Source organism: Aulonocara stuartgranti (genome assembly GCF_965226115.1).
Source record: "Aulonocara stuartgranti genome assembly, chromosome: 6".
Lineage (NCBI taxonomy): Eukaryota > Metazoa > Chordata > Actinopteri > Cichliformes > Cichlidae > Aulonocara > Aulonocara stuartgranti.
The window spans coordinates 188924-216329 of NC_138944.1; the positions used below are offsets into that span (position 1 = coordinate 188924).

A 27406-nucleotide genomic window follows, 5' to 3' on the forward strand; every position below is an offset into this window, starting at 1 on the left:
AGATATTTCCTCGTTATCTGTGCTGTTGTTCTGCTCCGTTATCATGTTTCCATTATTTGCACAGAAACAAAGTCCATTGCACTGACTGATATCAGAGGTTAAAGGTCAATGGGCTCTGAAGAAGTGATTCTGCTGAAGGTGCAGAAAAAGGAGAGACAAATGAACAAAGGAGAAGAGATAGAAAAGAGGATTTGAAAAAACGTGACAAAAAAGAGGAAGAAAGATTTCACAACAGACTGGCAACCAAAGCTACAGATGAGAAAAACAGACCAAAACCGAGCAAAGTGAGATAAAAGGTTGGTTTTACTGGTTCACACAGCAGGAAGAAAAAGCGGCTGAACGTTATCAATACATCCAGGAATCAGTGAAAGAATATCTGGCTACACTCGAGGTAAAGCCCTTCAGCTGGTTTGTTTCCTGTCAGAGAAATGCGTCATTTAGACTTTCTGCTGATTTTTCTGAACTTCATCTTTTTTCATTAATGTACTGGCTGGTGCCAAATTAAAGGAAAAGCCTGAACCTTTGGTCTTCCAGTAGTGAGGTGTAGCTGGCAGGGCTCCAGTCCACAGCGGGAGAAATCTCACTTTTATGGAAGGAGCAGAAAACCTGTGATGCAGCACAGCCTGCATTTATATCTGAGTTTGTCTTCTTTTCTGCTGTTTAAAGCACCAACGTCCTGGATCTCTGTTGGGATTTCCTTATTATTCTGCCTCATGTTTCTACTGATATTTTTGTTTTGGCGTCACCATGTTTTTACTGACAAGTTCAGCTAAAACTCTGACTTTGTGAATCCTGAGATAAAAGTGATCTTTTTATCCTCTGCAAACAGAGTTGACGTCAACTCTGGGATGGTTACCATGGTAGCATGCTCTGTGAATTTAGCCTGTTCGGTGGGCTGAGTTGAATTGAACTGACAGTAATTCCATCAGTGACTGATTATCAGCTCAGAGTGAGGTTGAGGCTGAGATGACTTTAACGCTCTAAATGAATTTAAAGTGACTTAAAAAGCAGCTGCAGCGAGTCAGGTTGTAATCGATTACATCCCCCAGCAGCCTACACCTACTGCAGCATAACTAAGGGAGGATTCAGGGTCCCCTGGTCCAGCCCTAACTATATGCTTTAGCAAAAAGGAAAGTTTGAATCTTGACAGTAGAGATAGTGTCTGTCTCCTGAATCCAAACTGGAAGCTGGTTCCACAGAAGAGGGGCCTGAAAACTGAAGGCTCTGCCTCCCATTCTACTTTTAAATACTCTAGGAACAACAAGTAGGCCTGCAGAGTGAGAGCGAAGTGCTCTAATAGGGTGATATGGTACTACAAGGTCATTAAGATAAGATGGGGCCTGATTATTTAAGACCTTGTATGTGAGGAGCAGGATTTTGAAATCTGGATTTCTGAACAGGGAGCCAATGAAGAGAAGCCAAAACAGGAGAATGGCCTGTATTTGTATAGCGCTTTACTTATCCAGTCATCCACCCATGCACACACATTAACACACTGGTGATGGCAAGCTACATTGTAGCCACCCTGGGGCGCACTGACAGAGGCAAGACACTGGCGCCACCGGGCCCTCTGACCACCACCAGCAGGCAACGGGTGAAGTGTCTTGCCCAAGGACACAACGACCGAGACAGCTCTCTCTTTCTAGTCCCTGTCAGGACTCTTGCTGCAGCATTTTGGATCAGCTGAAGGCTTTTCAGGGAGTTTTTAGGACTTCCTGATAATAATGAATTACAGTCGTCCAGCCTGGAAGTAATAAATGCATGAACTAGTTTTTCAGCGTCACTCTGAGACAGGATATTTCTAACTTTAGAGATGTTGCACAAATGGAAGAACGCAGTCTTACATATTTGTTTAATATGTGCGTTGAAGGACATGTCCTGGTCAAAAATGACTCCAAGGTTCCTCACAGCATTACTGGAGGCCAAGGTAATGCCATCCAGAGTAAGAATCTGCTTAGATACCATATTTCTAAGATTAATAATAACTAACTATTGAATGCAGAGAGGTCTATTAACACATAGTGAATGAAGAGGAAACAGCCAATACATCATGGGAATCCCCCAGCAGCCTACACTTATTGTAGCATAAGCAAGGGAGGATTCAGGGTCACCTGATCCAGCCCTAACTATCAGGATCAGGAAGAAAAAAAAGTGGACAGTGACCGCACAGAGAGGACGCCAATGTTCACATGGTGGAGAGGAGTGAAAGAAGCATCTATGTCCACGTCTTCAAGCTTCAAGCTAAAGAAGCTCAGACACTTTTCTTTCCAAGCTCCTTAGAATAACATAACATGACCTCCTCAGCACCTACCTGTTATAAAAGTCCATCAGCTGGACCTGAGACCTCCATGAAATCTGACCAGCAACTTTAACCAGGTTAGCAAGTCTGGTCTCATTGGTTAAAGACAAATTACCGTAACCAAGCAATTAGGGCTGTGCGATATGACCAAAATCTCATATCCCGATATAAGACGTCTATCGTCCCGATAACGATATAAATCACACAAATGTAACTTTTTCTGTAAAGTCTGTGAATCTCGGGCAGCTCAACTTGCGTGAAGTGTTTCCAGCTGGGCGTCGTGTAGCTGGAGTCGAGTGTTTTAACCGATGCATGAAACGATGCATTTTTAGACATAAGTTGTAACGGCGCCGTTTTCTTTCTGAGTATTTATTACACGGCGTGCTGCGGGGAAAAGCCTGTTCTAACGTTTGAGTCTACGGTTTATTTTTTAGCACCTGACGGCTCTTTTTTTGCTTCTCATTCAGTTTATTTTGAAAAGTCTCAATGGGATCTTGAGCTTTATTGTGAAAGGTTTATGTGGAACATAAACAAGCGGACACGCGATGGTCTTATCATCATTGTTGCTAACAACAACGCATAAAAACAGGCGCTTGTCCGTCCGTGGTGGTTATATTAAATATAAGAGAAAGAGAACTTTAAGAAATGAATAATAACTATAGTGACATCAGAACATGAAAAAATATTGTTGTAAACAGTCTATTTTGCGACACCACAAAACAAACGATAGCGTAAAATGAAACGATAGACGTTTTTATATCGTCATCCGATATATATCGTTATATCAAACAGCCCTACAAGCAATGATACAAAACATTAAAACTGATTCAACAAAACTTTATAAAAAAGGGTCATCATTTCACATGAAATGTTCAACACTCCTTAAAAAGTACAGCTTTGTTGGACTTTTTTTCACTGTGGAATCAAAATGTGACTCAAAGAACAGAGCCTTATCAAGGACAACCCCCAAATTCTTACAACTATCCACCAGTTCAATGGCAGCAGTCTCAGTGCAGGATGGGGGATGGCTTCCTGAAGTCAATAACCATGTCCTTAGTTTCAAAGGTGTTGATCTTTAAGAATAACTGATCACACCAAGAACCAAACTCATCCACAACATCGTACGTCGTAGTCTAAGGAGCTCGGAAAGAAAAGCATCCAGACTGCTATCTTTTATGGCGTGGTCTGCTGGGGCGGCAGCATCTCTGCTGGGGACAGGAAGAGACTGAACAGGGTGATCCGAAGGGCCAGCTCTGTTCTAGGATGCCCTCTGGACCCAGTGGAGGTGGTGAGTGACAGGAGAACGGCGGCTAAGCTGTCATCCCTGATGGACAACATCTCCCACCCCATGCAGCAGACTGTGACAGCACTGAGCAGCTCCTTCAGTGGGAGACTGCGGCACCCACGGTGTGGGACAGAGAGATTTCGCAGGTCTTTCCTCCCCACTGCTGTCAGACTCCATAATAAAGACTTTAACTGATCAAGCACACACATCCATACATATGCAATAATACTAAGTGCAATAATCCTTTCTGTCATCGTTGTATTTTTACTCAGTTGTATATAGTATTTGTATTTGTATTCTATTTTTATCTTATTGTATATTTATTTTATTTTATTCTACTGTATATAGTATTTTATTTTATTCTATTCTGTACAGTTGTGTACTGTATTTATTCTTATTGTATTCTAATTTTTGCCTCATAACTTTTGCACTGTCCACTTCCTGCTGTGACAAAACAAATTTCCCACGTGTGGGACTAATAAAGGTTATCTTATCTTATCTTATCTTATCTTTACATTTCCTTGAAGACGTTTCACATCCGAGAAGCTTCTTCAGTTCTAAGAGCAACTGGTGGAGAGTCCCAGGTATTTAAGTGTTATGGGAGTGTCCCCATAAGAGGGTCGTGGACCCCCTATTGATCCTCTACCTAATCACACGAGCCAAGGTGTGAAAACGAGTGTAGGTCACAATCAGCAAGGGCTGGATATTACACCAAAAAAAATACACAAATCCAACCAAAGCTGTAAGACGCAGAAGGTGGTTTGAGAATAGGTGAGAAGAATCAGAGCGATAAAAGATGGGAGCAAAACTAACACAGGACACAAAAAAGACTAACTTTCAAAGTAAAAAAGGAAGTGACCGAAAGATAATACACACATAGAAGATGACAGAAATACCACCAAAGGTCAAATAAAGAAACAATAAAGAGTAAAACACCGAAACACAAGGCAACGAAACCAAAGCAGGAACAACAATGCCCTAATGACTCAACATATTCAAAGACACCAAACGAGCTGTGAGAAATAACACGAACGTGAGCAAGACATGTTCACAGTGCATCTGTTTTCAGACTCCTGATAGTGTTTCAACCAATCAGTATTCAGTTTGCTGCTTTGCATCACGATGATTCTCTCAGTTTGTACCAAACTGTGTTTGAAAGTCTTGGATTAATTTCTTTTCTTTTGAAAGGCTCTGGGTCAGCAACATCACAGCTTCAGGAATTTAAAGGGATGTTTCAAACAAACTATTTAGTAAAGCTAACAGATACTCTTTAACCCTAACTCTGGAACTCTTATCTGTGTCACACACAGCTCCACCTCCTGCTCCTCCTCCAGACCGTCCGACGGGGTGCACCTTAGACCTTCAAGTCATCGCTCCATCAGCTGATGAGTTTATTTGTTCACTTGACTGATTCCTAAGAGAAAAATGGCTGCCAACTCACCGAAAGACAAGTGAGTAAAACAAAGAAGTGAGAATATTTTCACATTCATGCATAAAAAAGACAAAACAATCAGCAGTGACTATGTTCAGAAGTTCTTAGAAGTAGACATCACTGCTGATGACGACTTATTATATATAATCAATATAACAAATGTGACAGATGATCAGATGTTAAAGTTTTGTTGTATCAGAAAACCAAAACTTGTAATCAAATAAATCAACAGGGACGGATTTTAATGTGATAAAGCTGCTGTTAGTTCAGGTCAGTTCGGGTTAGTTTTTAGTTTCTGATCTTTAAACATTTTCATAAAGTTTCAAGTGGTTTGTTGACGTTTGTGAACTGAGTGAAAAGTGGCTGCAGGGTGACGATAAGCAGTGACTGCAGCACAGAGATAAACTGATTATCAATAACACACCCTACACACACGCGCGCACACAAGTAACATATTTAGCAGTGTATATGAATATGGATGTTGCACACAGACGGATGTTTGGAACATGTGTGAATGTATTACTATAAAAGACTGCATTGTAAAGATGGCAGCTGGGATCAAGGAGCATCCTGACACTGCATCATGCAGAGAGTGGGAGGGGTTCACCAGCATGGGTGAGGATTTAGCAGATATCCTAACACGTGAAAAGGTCCTCACGTGTTAGGATATCCTCACTGTCAGCTGTACAGAAAACAGAAAGGGCACCCATCGAAGCTTTGGCAACTTCAAAGAGTACCTTCCTGCAGGGAGTGGTTGTGCTAGCAGAAAACACCAGGAAAGGCCAAAGAAACTCGGTCAAGGCCAGCATCCCCTAAAGACAAGGACAGACAAGATAGACTAAAATGGGCAAAATCGCTCATACTGGCATACTGGCAATGAATCTTCAAGATGGCGGCGCGCACGGGTGCAGCGGCTCTTAGCTCTCTTGTGTTCTAAGGTCAGTGAATCCCAGGAAGGCGGCAGGTCCTGATGGAATACATGGAAAGGTTCTCAGAGCATGTGCTGACGAACTGACCGGAGTCTTCACTAAAATCTTCAACCTTTCCTTGTCATCAAACACCGTCCCGCCCTGCCTCAAAACCTCCACCATCATCCCCATCGCCAAGAAGACAGCTGTGGTCAGCCCACATGACTACAGGCCTGTTGCACTTACGCCTGTAGTGATGAAGTGCTTTGAGAGACTGGTCTGTCAGCACATCAGGGCCGGTCTGCCTCCCACTCTGGACCCCCACCAATTTGCCTACAGGACAAATCGATCCACCGAGGACGCTATCACCATAGCGCTCCACACTGCGCTGAGTCACCTGGAGCACCGAGGAAGCTATGTGAGAATGCTCTTTCTGGACTTCAGCTCAGCATTCAATCATATCATCCCGGAGATCCTGGTCCAAAAACTGTCTCACCTGGGACTCTCTACCCCCATCTGCCTCTGGATCAAGGACTTCCTGACAAATAGACCACAGTCTGTCAGACTCGGCCCCCACCGGTCCAGCACCATCACACTCAGCACCGGGTCTCCACAAGGATGCAAATACTACAGCGGTGGTTAAAAAGGCCCAGCAGCGTCTCCACTTTCTGAGAGTGCTCAGGAGGAACAACCTGGAGGAGAGGCTGCTGGTGACATTTTACAGAGCCACCATAGAGAGCATCCTAACGTACGGCATAACAACATGGTATGCAGGGTGCTCAGCTGCAGACAGGAAAGTACTGCAGAGGGTCATCAACACAGCCCAGAAGATCACTGGCTGCTCTCTGCCCAGCCTGGAGGTCACTGCAAACTCTCGGTACCTCAGCAGAGCTGGCAATATCATCAAGGACCACTCTCACCCCAGCAACCAACTGTTTGAACTATTACCGTCAGGCCGACGGTACAGGTCACATAAAACCAGGACAAACAGATTCAGGGATAGCTTCTTTCCCAGAGCTATCACCGTAGTAAATAAGCACAAAAACAATTGAACCTGCTTAGCTATACCATACTGTCATTATATTATGCTGCTATCCTGTATATATTGTTCATTCTATTGTTTGAGTACTTACGATTGTTTTTTTGTACTTTTTATATTTTACATTTATATTTATTATTGAAACTTGCACTCCAATTTCGTTGTACTCTGTACAATGACAATGAAGGCTATTCTATTCTATTCTATGCCAGACTCCAAAAGCTCCCACCAGAGGTGGCAAAAGAACAGACATCCCTTACTTAAGACGTACACATACTACTGTTGAAAAATACTCCAAGTAATAGCTGAAGTACTGATTCAACTTTACTCTGATACTCTGATTCTTTACTGAAGTAAGAGTGAATATGTATTTAGCTGAGTAAGAAAACAAAGGTTACTCTTTGGAGGGCGTTCCTCTCAGGTGTTGGTATGAAGGTGGAGTTCAGTGAACGAGTCTCTGCTCCACTTGATGTAAGCTAACTGTGACCATGAACCCAAAGCCACTGTGCAGCAGTCACACACTGTTCTTTACTATAAACCCATCACAGTGCAGCAAACTAAGTTTCAGGAAGCATTTGAATTTTCGCTCTGTAGCCCAAAAGATTTGAGATTTGAAACGTGACAAGCACAACGAAGGCAGGACTGATTTTTCTGTCTGTTCAGACAGCAGCTGTTTGTGAATGGACCGGTTTTACTCAAGCACTTTATACAACATACCTCATTCATACAAGCACCTCTTTCTAGACCTACATGCTTTCTGTCTAACATGCACATGCCAATGAGTGTATCAGTGTCTTGGCCAAGACACATACAGACTGCAGACTGGAGCAGCTAGCAACCAACAACCTTATAATTAGTAGATGACCTGCTCTACCTCCTGAGCTACAACCAAATCCAATGCTAGGCCCTTTGCGCTACCATTGTACAGAGACTGTAAATAAATGATGTAAGATAAGGGTTAAAACAGACACACCTGAGTATTAGCTGACACTTAGCTGATCCACCTGCAGAAAACCTTACAGAAACAGATCTGATGAGTTTAGTTAAATATTTATACCTGGTTTTAATCCTTTACCACTTCTCATTATTCTGCGACTCTTTCACAGTGAAAGCATCAGAATAACATTTTATTTTAAAAATCTCTGCAGGTATTTTGGAGTATGGCTGATTTTCTTCATGCTTGGTTTGGGAACGTTGCTGCCGTGGAACTTTTTCATGACTGCTACCAAGGTGTGACATTGCTTCCTGTTTTCACTTACATACTATTTTGTCCTCAAAATAAATTTTTATTTTGAAAGATATTGCATTATATTTGAAACAGTAGTTTGTTTGTAGACAAACAACAGCTGTGATGAAGTGAGTAACTGTGTTTATCAGAGGTGTTTTGCAGGTATTTCATGACCAGCTGCAGGTAAACTGAGTCATTAAAGGTATTTGTGGAGTTAGTGTCACTGCAGCTTTATGCTCTGTCTGCCTGTCTGTCAGTACTTCACCAGCCGTCTGAAGGACACCTCAGTGGTAATTTCTTCAGCCAATCAGACAGAGGTATCCAGTGATGATCGCACTGTCCTCGAGGCCATATTCAACAACGTCATGACGCTCTGTGCAATGTTACCACTGCTCATCTGCACGTGTCTCAACTCCTTCCTGCTCTCACTGTGAGTAAAGCGCCACACTGCTGACATCAGCGAATGTATTAGTGAATGTGTTAGTACTTATATTTTTACTACAAACCTCAGTCACTCAATTACACACACATTCATACGAGCTGTAAACAGTATTTTCTATACTTTATTGTCTCTTCTAAAATTCACACACACACACTGATGGATGCATCAGGGTTATGGCCACTTCAGCATGCAGACTGCAGCAGCCAGGGTCCAAATAACTAATCGGGTCATTCGACTGGTAAATGACCCGCTCTATCGCCTGAGCCAAAACCGCACAATATCCCTTTAAAGAGCATCTGCTCACCTTGAGCTCCAAGCCTGTCCTTGAGCTTCCTCTTTTCCTTCTCCTGTCAGAATCTCGCAGCGTCTGCGTGTCATGGGCAGTCTCTTTGTCATCATGCTTGTTTTCATCATCACCGCTGTCCTTGTGAAAGTTCCTCTAGAGCCCTTCCACTTCTTCCTCAGTACCATGGTGAAGATCGTCATCATCAACTGTGAGTCTTTTTTTTCTTTGTTTTGTTTGTTTGTCCGTATGTTCAGCCTTTGGGCCATACTACAGGGCAGTCTGTTAATCTGTTCGTTCATTCGTTCTGGGATCTTACAGATCAGTTTTTAACCAGGTCTGTAAGATCCCGGATTTTTTATGCAGCCAGACTGAGGAACTGAGCTCATGGTTTTATTCCACCTGTCGGACTGCTTTGGTCACTGTGGCTCATTTAAAAACCAGACTACCTAAAACTAAATCCGAGCTGTCAGACGCGACTGCTGTCGAGCTGAGTGGAAAAAGGACAAACTACAAGTGATGTTCCAGATGCCAAAGAACTGTTGGCATCAATATAAAAAAAAACTGTAAAAGATGCCAAAAGAAAACACTTTTTATTTAAAACTATTAACTCTGTTCTTAGTGCACCACATACTGACTGTATCGAGCCCTCGCCCGAAGGCTGTGAAATTTTTTTACACTTTTTTATTGAGGTCTCGTCCACAAGGGCCCAGATCTCTCCTTGTGCTCATAAATAAATAATAAGAAATAACATTTTATTTATATAGCACCTTTCTACACAGAATCACAAAGTGCTGCACATAAGATAATAAATTATAAAAGGTAAAACAGACAATATGAAACAGGCAGAAATTTAACCAAAAACAGTTTTAAAAAGGTGAGTTTTGAGTTGTTTTTTAAAAACAACTATTGAGTCCACAGTTCTTAATGTATGAGGGAGAGAGTCCACAGTCTCGGGGCCACAGAGGCAAAAGCTCTGTCACCCTTAGTTCTCATCTTAGTCTGTTTTATAGCAAGTAAGCCCTGATCAGATGACCTCCGGGACCTGCTGGGGACATCGGGCTGTAGCAGATCGGAGATGTAGGCTGGTGCCAGTCCATGCAAGGCTCTAAATGTCAAGACCAGGATCTTAAAATGTACTCTAAATTCCACAGGAAGCCAGTGTAGCTGAAATAGCAACGGTGTCACATGAGAATACTTGGAGGATTTTGTCAACAGCCTCGCTGCAGCGTTTTGCACAACCTGCAGACGATCCAGAGAACCTTTGCTTAGACACATAAACAAAGAGTTACAATAGTCCAAGCGTGAGGAAATAAATGCATGTATCTCCAGTTCAGGGCGAGATTGTGTATTTTGTTGTACAGTTATTTTATTTTCAACTTTAATTTATATATTTTATCTTATTCTTTCCCAGTTAAATTTACCCTTCATTCAAATTTGTGTTGTACAGTTATTTCATTTTTAACTTTAACTTTTATATTTTATTTTATTTTATTCCTTCCTAGTTAAATTTACCCTTTTTAATTTTCATATTTATTTCTTATCTTGTTCATAGCCTTTTTTTCTTTAGGTCACGAGCAGTTGTGTAAGCATTTCACTGCATATCGTACTGTGTATGACTGTATACGTGACAAATAAAATTTGAATTTGAATTTGAAAAAGGGCTGTTTCCATGGAGTGAGCTCTACAAAAGCCAGACTGAAACTTATCGCAAATGTTATGTTTGTCCAGAGCTGCTATAAGATGCTTAGCCACAACCTTTTCTGAAAGCTTAGCAATTAACGGTAATTTAGAGATAGGTCTGTAGCTCCTCCAAAGAGAGGGGTCTAGCTGAGTTTTTTCAAAAAGTGGGAGAATAGCAGCATTTTTAAAATAAACCGGAACTATACTAGACGCCAGTGAAGACTTGATTAGAGTGAGCACAGATGGACCAATAACCAGGAAGTGTCATGGATCGCTGTGTGGCAAGCAGGAGGAGGACCCAAATGCAAAACTCACAGACACGGGGATGAACTCGAGAAACACAGCTTTAATGCTGGTACGGCAGAACACAGGAAATACAAAACTAAACTGGGGAAAAGTAAACTAACACTCGCAGGTAGACACAGGAAGATCCACACAACATGAGGGAGAACGCGACGCCGAACAGAGGGAGACGCAGACAGAAATACACAGAGGGTTAACGAGGAAAGTGGGAACACACGGGGAACACACGGGGAACACAGCTGACACAGATAACCATAACGAGACAGGGCGGGGTGAACATAACACTGACGGGAGACAGGCAGAGTCAAACAGGAGGAGAGAGAGCACGGGGAAAACACAGACATAACGGGCTGAGGAAGACATGGAATAAAACACGAGGGCTCACAGTTACACAGGGGCACACAGGAGGTAACCAAATAAGGAACATCTTAACAGAAGAACCTAGGAACCAAGGCATGACTAGGGGATGAAATACAAAACATACAAAAACTGAGAATACCGGGCCCACATGGCCCGGCTCCATGACAGGAAGACATTTTTGAATAATGATGCAGGTAAAATGTCAAGTGGACAAGAGGATGCTTTCGCTGAATTCACTAGTTTTACCAGCTCAGGTAGTGAAACAGGAGAGAAAGTATCCTAAATGACAGGGCGTGATGAGGTGGAGATAGACATAAGGTTCAAGGTCTTCAAGGTTCTTTATTATTTGTCACATGCATAGTTATAAGTATAACACACAGTGAAATGTAACCTGACACGCTCCTCGACATGTGCAAAGAAATTGGGGTGGTGTAGAGGAAGAACATTATATATATATATATATATATATATATATATATATATACATATAGTATATGCACTGGGTGAATGTGCAGTAGTAGCAGCAGCAAGCAGGTGAATTCTGTACATTAATATGAATAGATATCTGACTATTTTACAGGATAGACAATATAAACATATTTAAAATTAAAGGAATTGAAATGTACATTGTGCCTTGGTTTAGTGTCTGGAAGAGTCCTGTCTCAGTCAATTATAGATGATGTGAGAGGGCGGGTGTGTGTGTTTAGGGCACGGATGGCTTGGGGATAGAAGCTCCTCTTGAGTCTCTCTGTCCTTGCCCGGAAGATGCGGAACCTTCTACCAGATTGCAGAAGTTGGAACAGTTTGTTGCCAGGATGGGACGGGTCCTTCAGTATCTGCTCTAGTCCGGCATCTCCTGGTGTAGGTGTCCTGAAGCGGGGGGAGAGCAATCCTGCAGCAGCGTTCTGCTGTACGGATCACTCTCTGGAGAGCTTTTTGGTCCTTCACACAGCTGTTCCCAAACCACGATGTCATGTTCTGTGTGAGGATGCTCTCCACAGCGCCTGTATAGAAAATCCTGAGGATCTTTGGAGAGACCCTGAACTTCCTCAGTTGTCGTAGGTGATACAGGCGCTGCCTAGCCTTTTTGGTCTGGACCTGAATGTGGGCAGCCCATGTCAGGTCTGAGGAGATGTGGACACCAAGATACTTGAAGGACTGCACCCTCTCCACTGGAGCTCCATTGATGATGATGGGCTTGTAGTCTCTGTGCTGACTCCTTCTGAAGTCCACCACCAGCTCCTTGGTCTTGCTGACGTTCAGCTGGAGGTGGTTGTCCTGGCACCACGATGCCAGATTCTTCACTTCATCCATGTAGGCCGCCTCATCGTTGTTGGAGATGGCACCCAACACCACTGTGTCGTCAGCAAACTTCACAATGGTGTTGGAGCCGTGGGTGGCCACACAGTCTGAAGTGTAGAGGGAGTAGAGCAGTGGCGAGAGGACACATCCCTGAGGTGCTCCTGTGTTGATGGTGATGCTGTTGGAGAAGCACCTGCCCACCCTCACCACCTGAGTTCTGCCAGTGAGGAAGTCCAACACCCATGCACACAGACGGCTGTTAAGTCCCAGATCCCTCAGCTTTGTGAACAGTCTGCAGGGCACTATTGTGTTAAACGCTGAACTGTAATCAACAAACAGCATTCGCACATAGTTACCCTGTTTCTTGTCCACGTGGCTGAGAGTGGTGTGTAGGACGTGGGCGATGGCATCCTCTGTGGATCTGTTGGATCTGTAGGCGAACTGCAGCGGATCTGTGGTGTCTGGGATGGAGGAGGAGATGATGTTCTTCAGCAGCCTCTCAAACACCTTCATTACTACCGAGGTCAGTGCAACTGGCCGGTAATCGTTCAGGGATGAGGGTTTGCTGTTCTTGGGCACAGGGATGATGATGGATCTTTTGAAGCATGTGGGGACCACAGACTTCGCCAGGGACTCGTTGAAGATGTAAGTGAACACACCTGCTAGCTGGTCAGCACAGCAGCGCAGCAGACGGCCGGTGATGCCGTCTGGCCCCGCCGCTTTCCTTGTGTTCACTCTCCTCAGTGCTGCTCGGACGTCATGCTCCGCGATGCTGGTCACCGGTCTCTCGCTGATGACGTCACTGTCCTCGGTAGACAGGCGGTAGATAGCATTAACAGGTGCTGAATGAGAAAAATTCATTCTTATGTTATTAATCTTTGCAAGAAGAAAAGAAAGAAAACTGTCACAGTCCTCATTAGATGAAATAGGGGCTGCGGAAAGAGCAGGAGTAACAATGCCACTAATGTCTTGATGCATGCTCAATCATCCAGGTAAGTAAATCCCCAAAAGTTGATTCTGTTCATCTGGACGTAGCGTTTCCTGAAGGAACAATGGGCTGGGATAATTGCATAATTAAGATTAAGGAACTGACCTCCCAGCCCATCGTTCCTTCAGTGGGCTGGTTTCAGTCATTATGCAAATGTCCTGTTTATAAGATTGAAACCTGCAGTCAGCTGAGACTGAAGACGTCACCTGGATGATGATGAAACATCATGTCATCAGATGAACAGAATCAACTTTTGGAGAATGCCACTAATGGTGTTAAATAGCACCTAAGGATTACCTCTGCTCTTTGCAACCAAGTGTGAGAAATAGGCAGCCCTTGCATCTCTGATAGCATTATTAAAAGAACTTAAAAGGTCCTTTAGGTACAGGAAATGAACATTTAGGTGAGGGAGTTTTCCTCCCTCACGTTTTAGACAACTAATACTGTCATTTAGCCAAGGAGGAAATTTGCAAGCAGAAACTCTACTCATTTTATCTGGACAAATTTCATCTAACATAAAAAGGCTATAATTATTCAAAAGATTGGTTGAATAGTCAACATCATTATGAGGAGATAGCTGTAGGTTAAAAGCATCCGCAAATTTCTCCGCTGTGGAGGAATCTAAGGTACGAGAGCTAACCTTCCATTGAACAGGGGACAAAAGCTCATTAAGAGACAGTTTAAAAACAATAACATCGTGATCAGAAATAAAAAATGTCCTCAGAGCAAATAAAATCAATATTTAAACCCAAAGTAAAAACAAGGTCCAGTGTGTGACCTTTGCTGTGCGTAGGACCGGACACATGCTGAGCAAAATGAGTCCATAACATTCATAAAATCTCTGGTGAAAGGGTCAGAGTCATCATCAATGTGTGTATTAAAGTCCCCAACTACGAGCAACCTAGACAGCTTTAAATTCGAGGATAAGATAAGAAGTCACTGAGCTCCGACAAAAATAACCTATTTGAGCCAGGTGGACGATACAACACAGCACAGTAAAACGGATCCTTGTTTCCAATTTTAAGCAGCTGCAGCTCAAATGAAAGAAATTGTCCAATTTTCATGGAGCGGGAGGAGAAACGTTCCTGGAAAGCCACAGCGAGACCACCACCCCGACCAGAAACCCGAGGCTGGGTAATAAAAGTACAGCCATCCGGGCAGAGTTCAACAAATGACGAATGGTCTACATCCCGCTGCCCGGTCTCAGTCAGGAATAAAAAATCCAGTTTTTTAGATGATATAAAATCATTCAACAAGAATCATTTATTTGACAGAGATTGAGCATTAAAAACCGCCATATTCAGTGAAGTAGAAGCCTCCGTATTTGCGGAGGCTCGAGTTAAAGGATGTAGAAACTCAGGGTTTGAACCATCACGCTCGTAGAATCTGCTCACCGTGGGAAGAAAAAGCTAGCCGGCAGAAGAGTCTGGATAAACCCTCCTCAGGCAGGCCGGTCTCAAAGAGCCGGCGTATCCAAACAGGGACGTGGAAAACAAGTCCCCCTCCATGGAGCTTTTCTGAGCACAGGAGATAAGGCACACTCGGCGTCGCTTAACAGCCAATCAGAATCAGAATCAATACTTTATTGATCCCTGGGGGAAATTACTTTTCGTTACAGTGCTCCATTACAAACAAGCATTAACAGAGACAGACAAGACACTAACTAAGAATAGCACCATATATACAACCATATATATACATAAAAGTCACTTATTAATAAATAGCTGAAAAAGAACATGTGCAAGAAGGGTGTAGCTGTTGCAGTAAACAGTGTGTTAGGTGGAGGAGTTGTACAGGGAGCCACAGGCAGGAAAGATTTCCTGTGTCGTTCAGTGGTGCATCATGGGTAATCTCAGTCTCTCACTGAACGAGCTCCTGTGACTGACCAGCATGTCATGGAGTGGGTGGGAGGTGTTATCCAACATTGTCTTTATCTTGGACAGCATCCGCCTCTCCGACACCACCTTGAGGGAGTCCAGCTCCATCCCCACAACATTGCTGGCCTTACGGATCAGTTTATTAAGTCTGTTGGCATCTGCGACCCTCAGCCTGCTCCCCCAGCATGCAACAGCATAGAGGATCGCACTGGCCACCACAGACTCATAGAAGATCCTGAGCATTTTCTGGCAGATGTTGAAGGACCTCAGTCGCCTCAAAAAATAGAGACGACTCTGGCCCTTCCTGTAAAGTGCTGTGGTGTTTTTAGCCCAGTCCAGTTTATTGTCAATGTGTACTCCAAGGTATTTATAGTCCTCCACAATGTCAACACTGACCCCCTGGATTGAAACAGGGGTCAAGTGTTTCCTGGTCTTCCTGAAGTCCACGATCAGTTCCTTGGTCTTTGCCACGTTGAGCTGCAGATGATTCTGCTCACACCACGTGACAAAGGAGTCGACCACAGCCCGGTACTCTGTCTCATCATCCCTGCTGATGCATCCAACCACCGCAGAGTCATCAGAAAACTTCTGAAGATGGAGGTCTCTGTGCAGTGGCTGAAGTCTGTGGTGTAGAGGGTGAAGAGGAAGGGGGAGAGGACAGTCCCCTGTGGTGCCCCTGTGTTGCTGATCACCTTGTCAGACACACACTGTGGGAGACGTACATATTGTGGTCTTCCTGTCAAGTAATCAACAATCCAGGACACCAGAGAAGCATCCACCTGCATCGCTGCTAACTTATCACCCAGGAGGGTCGGCCTGATGGTATTTAAAGCACTAGAAAAGTCAAAAAACATGACCCTCACAGTGCTCGCCGGCTGGTCCAGATGGGTGTAGACACGATTGAGCAGGTAGATGATGGCGTCCTCAGTTCTGAGACGAGGCTGATAAGCGAACTGAAGGGGATCCAGATGTGGTCTTACTATGGGTCGCAGCTGGTCCAGGATGAGCCTTTCCAGGGTCTTCATGATGTGGGAGGTCAGTGCCACAGGCCTGTAATCCTGGGGGCCACTGGGACGTGGCGTCTTTGGTACAGGGACGAGGCATGATGTCTTCCACATCACCGGGACCCTCTGCAGACTCAGACTCAGCATAAACAGTTTATGAAAGACTCCACACAGCTGGGGGGCACAGGTCTTGAGGACAAGGGGACTCACTCCGTCTGGTCCAGCAGACTTGCCTGAGTGAAGTCTCCTCATTTGCATCTCAACCTGGTATTGAGTGAAGGTGATGGGTGGGGGAGGGGTGTCAGGAATCTCACAGGAGGCAACATGTGAAGAGAGAGGCTGGCACAGTGGTGTGGCTCTGGATTCCAGGCTGACTGCAGGTGAGGTTGTGGGGGTGTGAGCAGACACTGTGGTGTCGAATCTATTGAAAAACAGATTCAACTCGTCGGCTCTATTCTCACCTCCCTCAGCTCCCCTGCTGTTGGTTGGCCTGAATCCAGTGATGGTCTTCATGCCCCTCCACACCTCTCTCATGCTGTTCTGCTGGAGTTTCCACTCCAGCTTCCTCCTGTAATTGTCCTTAGCCTCTCTGATCTTGTCCTTTAGTAACACCTGGACCTTCCTCACCTCCTCTTTATTGCCCCCTCTGAAAGCCCTCTTCTTGTTGTTGAGGAGGGCTTTGATGTCAAACCCCGCTGCCAGTAAAGCCTGAGCTTTACCTGAATACCTCCCCTTCTCCCTCTTCTTCTCTGTGGTCTAGAGGATCCGCCGAATGGTGATGGAGGAGGGTGGAAAATGCCGAAGGAGGATGAAGAGACATCGTAAGGCATCATAGAGGATTGGATGGATAGCAAAGACAGATGATCATACACCAAGGCAGCCAATACATCATTAAAACTAAATGAGAACAGCAGAGTGGAAAAAAATAATATAAAAGTAGTGGAGCGCGACAAACTGCACCCGGCCGCGGCAGAGCCAAACACAGGCGGCATCACACCGGAAGCAGCAAAAAAAAAAAGACCTCTCAGTCTCTGCTTCCTGCTCTGCTGTCTTTGACAGGTTTGAGCCTGTGACTCTGTCCTTTTTAAAGGAAACTGTTGGTCGTTTTAAGCCTGCAGGGTCTCCAATTCCCAATGCTTCCTCCAACTACTCGCTCAACCACCACGTCATCTAGGTAAACAGCACAGCCTTTCGGCGCATTAACAACCAAACTCATGAGTCGCTGAAATGTGGCTGGAGCATTGTGTAAACCAAAACCGATGACTGTATATGAATAAAGACCAGATGGCGTGATGAAAGCATTGGCACCTGCCAATATCCCTTCAACAGATCGAAATTTCTCACATTTTCTGCTGCACCAACTTGGTCAATACAGTCGTCACTATGAGGCAAAGGATAAGAATCAGGTTTGGTCACTGCATTTACTGTTACAATGGCCACAGGCCGATAGCTAAACTGGACTCAAACACACAAAAAAACCTTAGAGCCGATACCAACGTGAGGTCATTGATGAACTGGGAAAGCAAAATGTTTTAGAGGTTTTCCAATCTGGTTTTAAATCCTTTCATACCACTGAATCAGCCCTGTTCAAAGTTTTTAATGACATATTTTTAGCTAATGGCGCTGGGGACTGTGTTGTTCTGGTGCTTTTGGATTTGACAGCTGTGTTTGATACAGCGGATCACGCCATTTTACTCTCTCGTTTGGAGTAGTGGGTGGGCATTAGGGGCACAGCACTGGAGTGGTTCAGGTCCTACTTGGTGGGGCGAACTGTGACCATGTGTCGTCCTCCGCCCCTCTTTTGTGTGGTGTCCAACAGGGCTCAGTTCTAGCCCCCTCCTCTTTTCTTTAGATCTGCTTCCTCTTGGTTCTGTACTGAGAAAGCACGGCATTGCATTCCACTTTTATGCTGATGACTGTCAGATCTATGTCCCTCTAAAGAAAAAAAGGCAGATACCTTACACAGCCATTACTTCAGTGTCTCGATGACATTAAGGCTTGGATGTCTGTTAACTTTTTAAAATTCAACGATAAAAAGACTGAGGTGATGGTCTTTGGTAGCCGCACTGAGACGCCTAATGTGTATAAAAAAATAAAGCCAAGTCTTTCACGGCAGCACTTTGAGACAGTGATCCACGCCTTTGTTAGCACTCGGCTGCATTACTGTAATGCACTTTATATAGGGGTCAGTGCATCATATATTACTCATCTACAGAGGGTGCAAAATGCCGCAGCTCGTCTTTTAACTGGCACTCGAAAGTTTGAGCACATTTCCCCTATTTCAGCTTCACTTCACTGGCTGCCCATTTCTTTTAGGATTCATTTTAAAATTCTTTTATTTGCTTCTAAAGCTCTTTTGTTGTAGCAGCTCCCAAACTGTGGAACGAGCTTCCTTTAGAGATTAGACAGGCCTCTTCACTGCCTGTTTTTAAGTCACTCCTGAAACCCTCCTCTTTACCCTGACCTTTGACACCACGTGAGATGTTGGTTTTTATTTTATTTTTTTATTTTAGTTGATTCCATGCTGTTTTATCTTGTTTTGTTTTTTAACATGGGGCTGTTTTAATTTTTATGTATTATGTGTTTTATTTATTTATTTTTGCTGTTTTCTGTTGTTCTATTGTTTTTAACTTTCTTTCTGTACAGCATTTTGGTCCTGTGCTGGATATTTTAAAGTGCTTTATAAATAAAATTGGATTGGATTGGTTCGTTCGTTCGTTCGTCTGTCTGTCTGTTCAGCCTTTGGGCATGCCACAGGCCATTCTGTTAATCTGGTTGTTTGTTTGTTTGTTCAGCCTTCGGGGCAGTGCTACAGGGGAGCCTTTTCGGGATGGCTGGATTGCTCCCAGCTTCATACACAACTCCCATCATGAGTGGTCAGGGACTCGCTGGGACCTTTGCCGCCTTCGCCATGATCTGCGCCATAGCAAGTCTGATCAATAACTCATTGGATTCAGTTTTATGACACTTTGCAGGAACTTGAATGTCAGTACACAGAGATTATAAAAGGTTGATTTTCTGTCTTTTTCGGGTACAGGCGGTTCGGAGCTTCAGGATGCAGCGTTTGGGTATTTCATCACAGCCTGTGTGGTTATTTTTTTGTCCATTCTCTCCTACATCCTGCTGCCCAAACTGGTACGTTGTCCTTTTATTCCATCTCCAAGACCTGAGATACAAAATATGGAACACAAACACATCATGCATCATTGCAGTACTAGCCCCTCCCACAGCCGCCAGCTCAGTGCATCCTTAAGAAATCAGATCTCACAGACTCTGTTCCATCCTCAGCTTGCCCCTTTCAAGGCATCATGAGTGAGTGCTAATAGACTTTTGTTTTGTTTGTGTTTTCAGGAGTTTTTCCACTTTTATCAGGAGAGAAACACGAAACAGATCTCTCTGGAGCAGAATTCGATCAGCCTGATGAACAGAGGTACAAAAAATATTTTTTAAAAACCTTTTGCTTATCACCTCAAACCGGCTTAAGGTCTTCATGAAAAGTTTATGCTTTAATACATATACAGTGGGGCAAAAAAGTATTTAGTCAGCCACCGATTGTGCAAGTTCCCCCACTTAAAATGATGACAGAGGTCAGTAATTTGCACCAGAGGTACACTTCAACTGTGAGAGACAGAATGTGAAAAAAAAATCCATGAATCCACATGGTAGGATTTGTAAAGAATTTATTGGTAAATCAGGGTGGAAAATAAGTATTTGGTCACCTCAAACAAGGAAAATCTCTGGCTCTCACAGACCTGTAACGTCTTCTGTAAGAAGCTTTTCTGTCCCCCACTCGTTACCTGTATGAATGGCACCTGTTTGAACTCATCATCTGTATAAAAGACACCTGTCCACAGCCTCAAACAGTCAGACTCCAAACTCCGCCATGGCCAAGACCAAAGAGCTTTCGAAGGACACCAGGAAAAGTATTGTAGACCTGCACCAGACTGGGAAGAGTGAATCTACAATAGGCAAGCAGCTTGGTGTGAAAAAATCAACTGTGGGAGCAATCATCAGAAAATGGAAGACATACAAGACCACTGATAATCTCCCTTGATCTGGGGCTCCACGCACGATCTCATCCCGTGGGGTCAAAATGATCATGAGAACGGTGAGCAAAGATCCCAGAACCACACGGGGGGACCTGGTGAATGACCTGCAGAGAGCTGGGACCAAAGTAACAAAGGTCACCATCAGTAACACACTACAACGGCAGGGAATCAAATCCCGCAGTGCCAGACGTGTCCCGCTGCTGAAGCCAGTGCATGTCCAGGCCCGTCTGAAGTTTGCCAGAGAGCACATGGATGATACAGCAGAGGATTGGGAGAATGTCATGTGGTCAGATGAAACCAAAGTAGAACTTTTTGGTATAAACTCAACTCGTCGTGTTTGGAGGAAGAAGAATACTGAGTTGCATCCCAAGAACACCATACCTACTGTGAAGCATGGGGGTGGAAACATCATGCTATGGGGCTGTTTTTCTGCCAAGGGGACAGGACGACTGATCCGTGTTAAGGACAGAATGAATGGGGCCATGTATCGTGAGATTTTGAGCCAAAACCTCCTTCCATCAGTGAGAACTTTGAAGATGAAACGAGGCTGGGTCTTCCAACATGACAATGATCCAAAACACACCGCCCGGGCAACAAAGGAGTGGCTCCGTAAGAAGCATTTGAAAGTCCTGGAGTGGCCTAGCCAGTCTCCAGACCTCAACCCCATAGAAAATCTGTGGCGGGAGTTGAAAGTCCGTGTTGCTCGGCGACAGCCCCAAAACATCACTGCTCTCGAGAAGATCTGCATGGAGGAATGGGCCAAAATACCAGCTACTGTGTGTGCAAACCTGGTAAAGACCTATAGTAAACGTTTGACCTCTGTTATTGCCAACAAAGGTTATGTTACAAAGTATTGAGTTGTATTTTTGTTATTGACCAAATACTTATTTTCCACCCTGATTTACGAATAAATTCTTTACAAATCCTACCATGTGGATTCATGGATTTTTTTTTCACATTCTGTCTCTCACAGTTGAAGTGTACCTCTGGTGCAAATTACTGACCTCTGTCATCATTTTAAGTGGGGGAACTTGCACAATCGGTGGCTGACTAAATACTTTTTTGCCCCACTGTATCTCTCCTTGCTACTTTTTATATTTTCCACACAGGTTATTTACTTGAAACTGAACATTGTTCATTCAGCTGCTAGTTCCAGTCATTATACAAATGTACTGTTTATAAGGTTAGGAAAATCTGCAGTCAGCTGAGACTGAAGAAGTCACCTGGATGAGTGACGAAATGTTACTCTCACTATGTCCAGATGAACAGATTTAAGTTTTTGGGATAAACTGAAATAAGAACATTCATGCTTCCATCCATCCATTATCTCCCACTTTTCCATGACTCGGTTCTGAGGACAGCAGTCTAAGCAGAAAAGCCTCGACCTCCCTTTCCCAGCCACCTCCTCCAGCTTGGAACACCAAGAGGTTCCTAGACCAGCTGAGAGATATAATCTCTCCAGGGTGTCCTGGGTCTGCCAACGGCCCTCCACCTGGTGAGACAGTCCAATCGTACAATCTGTCCAGTCCTCCATATCTATCTGTCAATCTCCTATTCCCCTTTCATCTCGCTCATGAACAAAACTCAAAGATACTTACTCCTACATTGAGGGCAGCAACTTCTTTCTGACCTGGACTAGGCACCATGGCCTCACACTTGGAGGTGCTGATTTTCATTCCCGTTGCTTCACATTCAGCTGTGAACTGCTTCAGTGCGAGCTAGAGGCCACCACCTGATGAAGCAAACAGAACCACGTTATCTGCAAAAAGCAGAGGTGAGTTTCTGAAATCACCAAAGTTGAAGCCTTCTGCTGCTTTACTACGCCGAGAAATTCTGTCCATAAAAATGAACTGAATTGGTGACAAAGGCCAGCTCTGGCAGAGTCCAACACACACTGGGAAGGAGTCCAACTTATTGCCTGCCAAGCTCTTCCAACGGTTGTATAAGTACTGAATAGCTCTTAACAACAGGCTACACACCCCGTACTCCCCAAGCACCTCCCAAACACTCTGATGCATGCAGGTCTTATGTCCAAAAAACATACGAAGTGGTCAGACAAACTCCCATGCACCCTCAAATATCCCCAAGAGCATGAGGAGTTGGTCCAGAATCACTTCTGGCAAACTGGAAAAAATCAAGTCTTTTTCCATGGTTTTTGCTTAAGCCACTGCCTGATCTGCATTCTGCTTGGTCTGCTGGTACCAGTCGAGTGCCACAGGCTAACCAGGCCAACCCGATAGGGCTCCTTCTTCAGGCTAATGACACCAACCACCTTGCAGCCACAGCTCAGTTCAGCAGCCTCAGCAATGGAGGACACAGATAGACTGAACACAGCCCATTCAGACCTCATGTCCCCAGTCTCCCTCAGAATGCTGTCAAAGCTCTGCAGCAGGTGGGAGTTGAAGATTTAGCAGACCAGAGCTTCTGCTAGGTATTCCCAGTGCACCATCACTATACGTTTAGGTGTGCAGGGTTTGTCTAGCGTTATCCCCCATCCACCTGATCCAACTCACCACCAGGTGTTGATCAGTTGACAGCTCATTGCATTGAGGTTAGACCGATTATATCTAGCTGGTATCTCTCAATCTCACACACTAGCTCAGGTTCCTTCCCCACCAGAGAGGTGATGTTCCATGTACCAATTGCCAGGCTCGGTAGCCATGGATCACCAGGGTCTCTGCCATGGCCACCACCAGGCACACAATTCATCAGACCGCTACAGCACCTCCTGCAGGTGGCCCCATGTCCCTTCCCCAGGTGTGCCTGGCCGTGCTACATGGGCTATCCCAGCCACCAAGTGCTTTCCCTTCGGCACCTTCCTCAGGCCTGGCTCCAGGCGTGGCCCCTCTAGCTCTATCCCGGGCAGGAAGAACTGTTCCCTTGATCATGTACACATAAGAGTCTTTTGAATCACTCTTTGTCTGGTCACTCACCCAGGACCGATTTGCTATGGGTGACCCTACCAAGGAGCAAAAGCCCCCCAACAACATAGCCCCTGGGATCTCTGGGACACACAAACTCCTCCACCACTATAAGACAGCGCTTCACAGAGGGGTAAAACAAATTGAAACATACAAAACATAATAAATCTGCATGTCACTCTTCTTTCACACAAAACTATTCCTGTGAGCACCCGCTTTCTCCAGTCAAAGAAATAGTAAGGTCTGGAGCATGGAACTCCAGTCAGTCTGAGCTGCTGGAGCTTTCCAGCAGGGCTTCATTCACTGTTTTCTGGAAAAAGCTGCAGATAGAAAACCTCCATCATACTAAAAACATAAAAGAGTCTGTGAAATGCTTTCACTGGCTCTGAACATAACCCACTACTCTGTTACCGTGGTTACTCATCAGGTGAAAAGAGAACCACACAGAAAAATCTCACTTTGAGATTGACGCAGATTGCTAAATCATTAATCTGGCATCACAGTTACAGCGCTCTGTTGTCATGTGTTTTATTTATCCTATCATTTACGTTGTTTTGTTGTTTATTCTGTTGTTTATGTAAAGATGCAGTAGCTGATCAGACAAAGCCTCAGGACGTCTCCATGCTGAAAATCTTTAAGAAGGTCAGCTACACATTACTTAACTGATCAAGAAACAATCTATAATCAATATTAACTGTAGTTTGTTCTTTAAAGGGAATGTCTGACCTCTGACCTTTGGCCCTCAGATCTGGATCTTGGCCCTGTCAGTCTGTTTTACCTTCACTGTAACCATTGGCACATTTCCCGCCGTCACTGCCGACACCAAATCCACGCTCAGTGACGGAGGTTCCTGGGGTCGGTCAATACCTCGTTTTCTGTTGAAATGACGGCTAATGTTAACCTTTCTTCTTCTGTGGTGTTTTGTTCCATGTTTATCTGCGTGAATTTGCCCCCCGTTTCCTTTTCCTTGTTCTACTGATACACGCAAACATTCAAATAATTGTTTGATTTACAGACCAGTACTTCATTCCTGTCAGCTGCTTCCTGCTCTTTAACCTGTGTGACTGGGGTGGGCGGAGCTTAACAGCCATCTTGATGTGGGTGAGTTTGAGTTCTGTCATCAAGCAATTCAGCTATAAACAGCAAGCCTCCAATAGGTCCTCCGGCTTCACATTGACAGTCTTCTCCCTCCCATGATTTCATCTGGGTGACCGTGGTTCAGCGGGTTGGGAACCTCATCTTATAACTGGAGGGTTGCCGGTTTGATCCCCAGCTCTGTCTGTCCTGGTCATTGTTTCCTTGGGCAAAACACTTCACCCTACTGCCTACTATTGTTGGCCAGAGGGTCCGATGGCAGCCTCGCTTCTGTCAGTCTGCCCCAGGGCAGCTGTGGCTACACCCCTAGCCTGGTTTCAATCATATCTCCTTGACCGCTCCCAGTTTATTCAACTGAAATCATTCTGCTCTCGTCTTTTCCCGGTCCCTTCTGGTGCACCCCAAGGTTCAGTCTTAGGCCCTCTTCTCTTCAAAATATACATCCTCCCTCTAGGTACCATTTTCTGCAAATTTGATCTTCACTTTCACTGTTTTGCTGATGACACCCAGTTATATCTCTCCTGCAGACCTGATTCCTCCCTCCCACCTTCTTCCCTTACAGCAGACCTTCCCAAAGTGTGGGGCCCGCCCCCTAGGGGAGGCGCAGAGCCATTGCAGGGGGGGGCGCGGTATGAAAAGGGGGGGGAAAGAAAACACTTGGACACTGCTAGCATGGGGCGCCCACACAAACGCAAAGCAGGAGATGAAGCATCGCTGAATATGTTTCCAAACCAACTTCATTCTAAGCCAAAGACTAGAAAATATGGTGAAGCAAATCTTCCCTATGGCTTCACCTGCACAAGTGCCGAGGTAGGTCTCCCTGCAGGATTGGTTTTCCCTGTGTCTGGAGCAGCGCTGGGCTGTTTAAATTACGGACAAACAGGATCCCACATTCTTGAGTTTTAGTTCACAAACACTTCTTATAATGACTAACTACTCCTGACATTTTGGAGATGTTAGCTCTTTATACAGTAAAGTTACAGCAGGATACAAATAAATGAATATTATTACACAGGAAATAAAAAACAACTACACGTAAAATAATCACATCGTGACGCCTCTGCCTTTTTAAATGGAGGGACAGTAACTGCGTGTGTATGTAAGCCTGTAAAAACTGACTCTGACTCACTCACTGTCGATAACTCCACAGTTTTCCCTTCTCCTCAGGTTAAGAGCCTTGGTGTCATCCTAGACAGTTCACTTTCCTATAAATCTCACATCAATAATCTCACCCGTTCTGCCTACTTCCATCTACGTAACATTAACAGATTGCTTCCTTCTCTTTCCACCCAGTCTACGTCCATAAAGGGTCTCATAAAGTGCTATATAAATGCAATCTATTATCTGGTTCTTTATTTGTAGACCTCGAAAATTATACAGACCGTTATACTGGTATTAAGATGCAAGACAAATTTTATTGCAAATTTAGTTTTAATATTTATATTGTTAAATGATCAAAAGGCTATTAGTGCAGCAAAAACGAAATATTTCTCTAAGATCGTGTCTGATAACAGTCACAGACTTCGTATTAATCACTAACTTAGTTCTTAATCCCCCTACTGCTGCTCCCCACATAGCATCAAAAGCAACATGTGAAAACTTATTGAAATTCTTTATTAACGGGATCACAGATATCAGGTCTCATATTATCCTTCCGACCCATCTGTTTATATGCCAACTTGGTTGCTTGTGACCACTTTGAGCCTGTTGTCAGTGGTTGCAGTGTGGGTGAGGAAAGGAGGACCCAAACGCTGGACTCACAGGTGAAGGCTGGTGTTTATTGCTGACCGAAATGAACGAACAGAACTGAAGCAGGAAATGGCTCGCTGGCTGGCTGAAGGAACTACCAGCGACAACATCAATGACACGACGGTGAACGAGTGGAAACAGAAGACTTCCCCACCCGAGGAACTGAAACAGGTGCAGAGAAAAGCCATCGTTCCCTCGAAGCTGGACAGGAAACTGCAGGATCTAGGACTGAGCAGCTCCCTCTGCAACTGGATCCTTAGCTTCCTCTCTGACAGACGCCAAGTGGTCAGACTGGGCAGCATCACCTCATCCCCCATCACACTGAACACTGGTGCTCCACAGGGGTGTGTACTGAGCCCTCTCCTCTACACCTACAACTGCACAGCCACTAACAACTCCAACATCATTGTGAAGTTTGCGGACGACACTACAGTGGTGGGTCTTATCACCAACGGTGATGAGACGGCTTACAGGGAGGAGGTCAGCGCCCTGACCCACTGGTGTCAAGACAACCATCTCACCCTCAACGTCGCAAAGACAAAGGAGTTGATAGTGGACTTCCGGAGGTGCAGAGAAGTACACACCCCCATCACCATCAACGGCGCTGCTGTGGAGAGAGTGAGCAGCTTCCGCTTCCTTGGTGTACATCTGGCTGAGGATCTTACGTGGTCAGTACACACAAACAAAACAGTGAAGAAGGCGCAGCAGCGCCTCTTCTTTCTCAGGAGACTGAAAAGATTCGGCATGAGCCCCCGCATCCTCAGGACCTTCTATCACTGTGCCATTGAGAGCATCCTCACTGGATGCATCACCACCTGGTACGGCAACAGCACCGCCTACAACTGCAAAGCTCTCCAGCGAGTAGTGCGGTGCTCTGAACGGATAATTGGAGGTGAGCTTCCCTCCCTCCAAGACATCTACAGGAAGCGCTGCCTGAGGAAAGCGGGGAGGATCATCAAGGACTCCAGTCACCCCAGCCATAAACTGTTCAGACTGCTTCCATCAGGAAGGAGGTTCTGCAGCATCCGGTCCCGTACCAGCAGACTGAGAGACAGCTTCTTCCACCAGGCCATCAGACTGCTGAACACTTCATAGACACCTCAGCTTCACTACTGGAACTTTAACATTATGCACTCCATACTGTACAGTAATGCCACTG

The 27406-nt window shown here is 44.7% G+C and overlaps 1 protein-coding gene across 1 annotated transcript in view; it reads left to right on the plus strand.

The window, feature by feature from the left end:
• The first annotated feature begins 225 nt into the window (after nucleotides 1-225).
• Nucleotides 226-27406, plus strand: part of LOC309708618 (equilibrative nucleoside transporter 1-like) — a 35114-nt gene continuing 7933 nt past the window's right edge. Inside the window, exons 1-11 of the mRNA XM_082536823.1 lie at nucleotides 226-391; nucleotides 4895-5035; nucleotides 8112-8193; nucleotides 8449-8621; nucleotides 8988-9127; nucleotides 19229-19363; nucleotides 19471-19568; nucleotides 19785-19863; nucleotides 23987-24045; nucleotides 24150-24258; nucleotides 24419-24504. Of these exons, the coding sequence (XP_082392949.1) occupies nucleotides 5010-5035; nucleotides 8112-8193; nucleotides 8449-8621; nucleotides 8988-9127; nucleotides 19229-19363; nucleotides 19471-19568; nucleotides 19785-19863; nucleotides 23987-24045; nucleotides 24150-24258; nucleotides 24419-24504 (987 nt within the window). The 5' untranslated portion in view covers nucleotides 226-391; nucleotides 4895-5009. The remainder of the gene's footprint in view (nucleotides 392-4894; nucleotides 5036-8111; nucleotides 8194-8448; nucleotides 8622-8987; nucleotides 9128-19228; nucleotides 19364-19470; nucleotides 19569-19784; nucleotides 19864-23986; nucleotides 24046-24149; nucleotides 24259-24418; nucleotides 24505-27406) is intronic.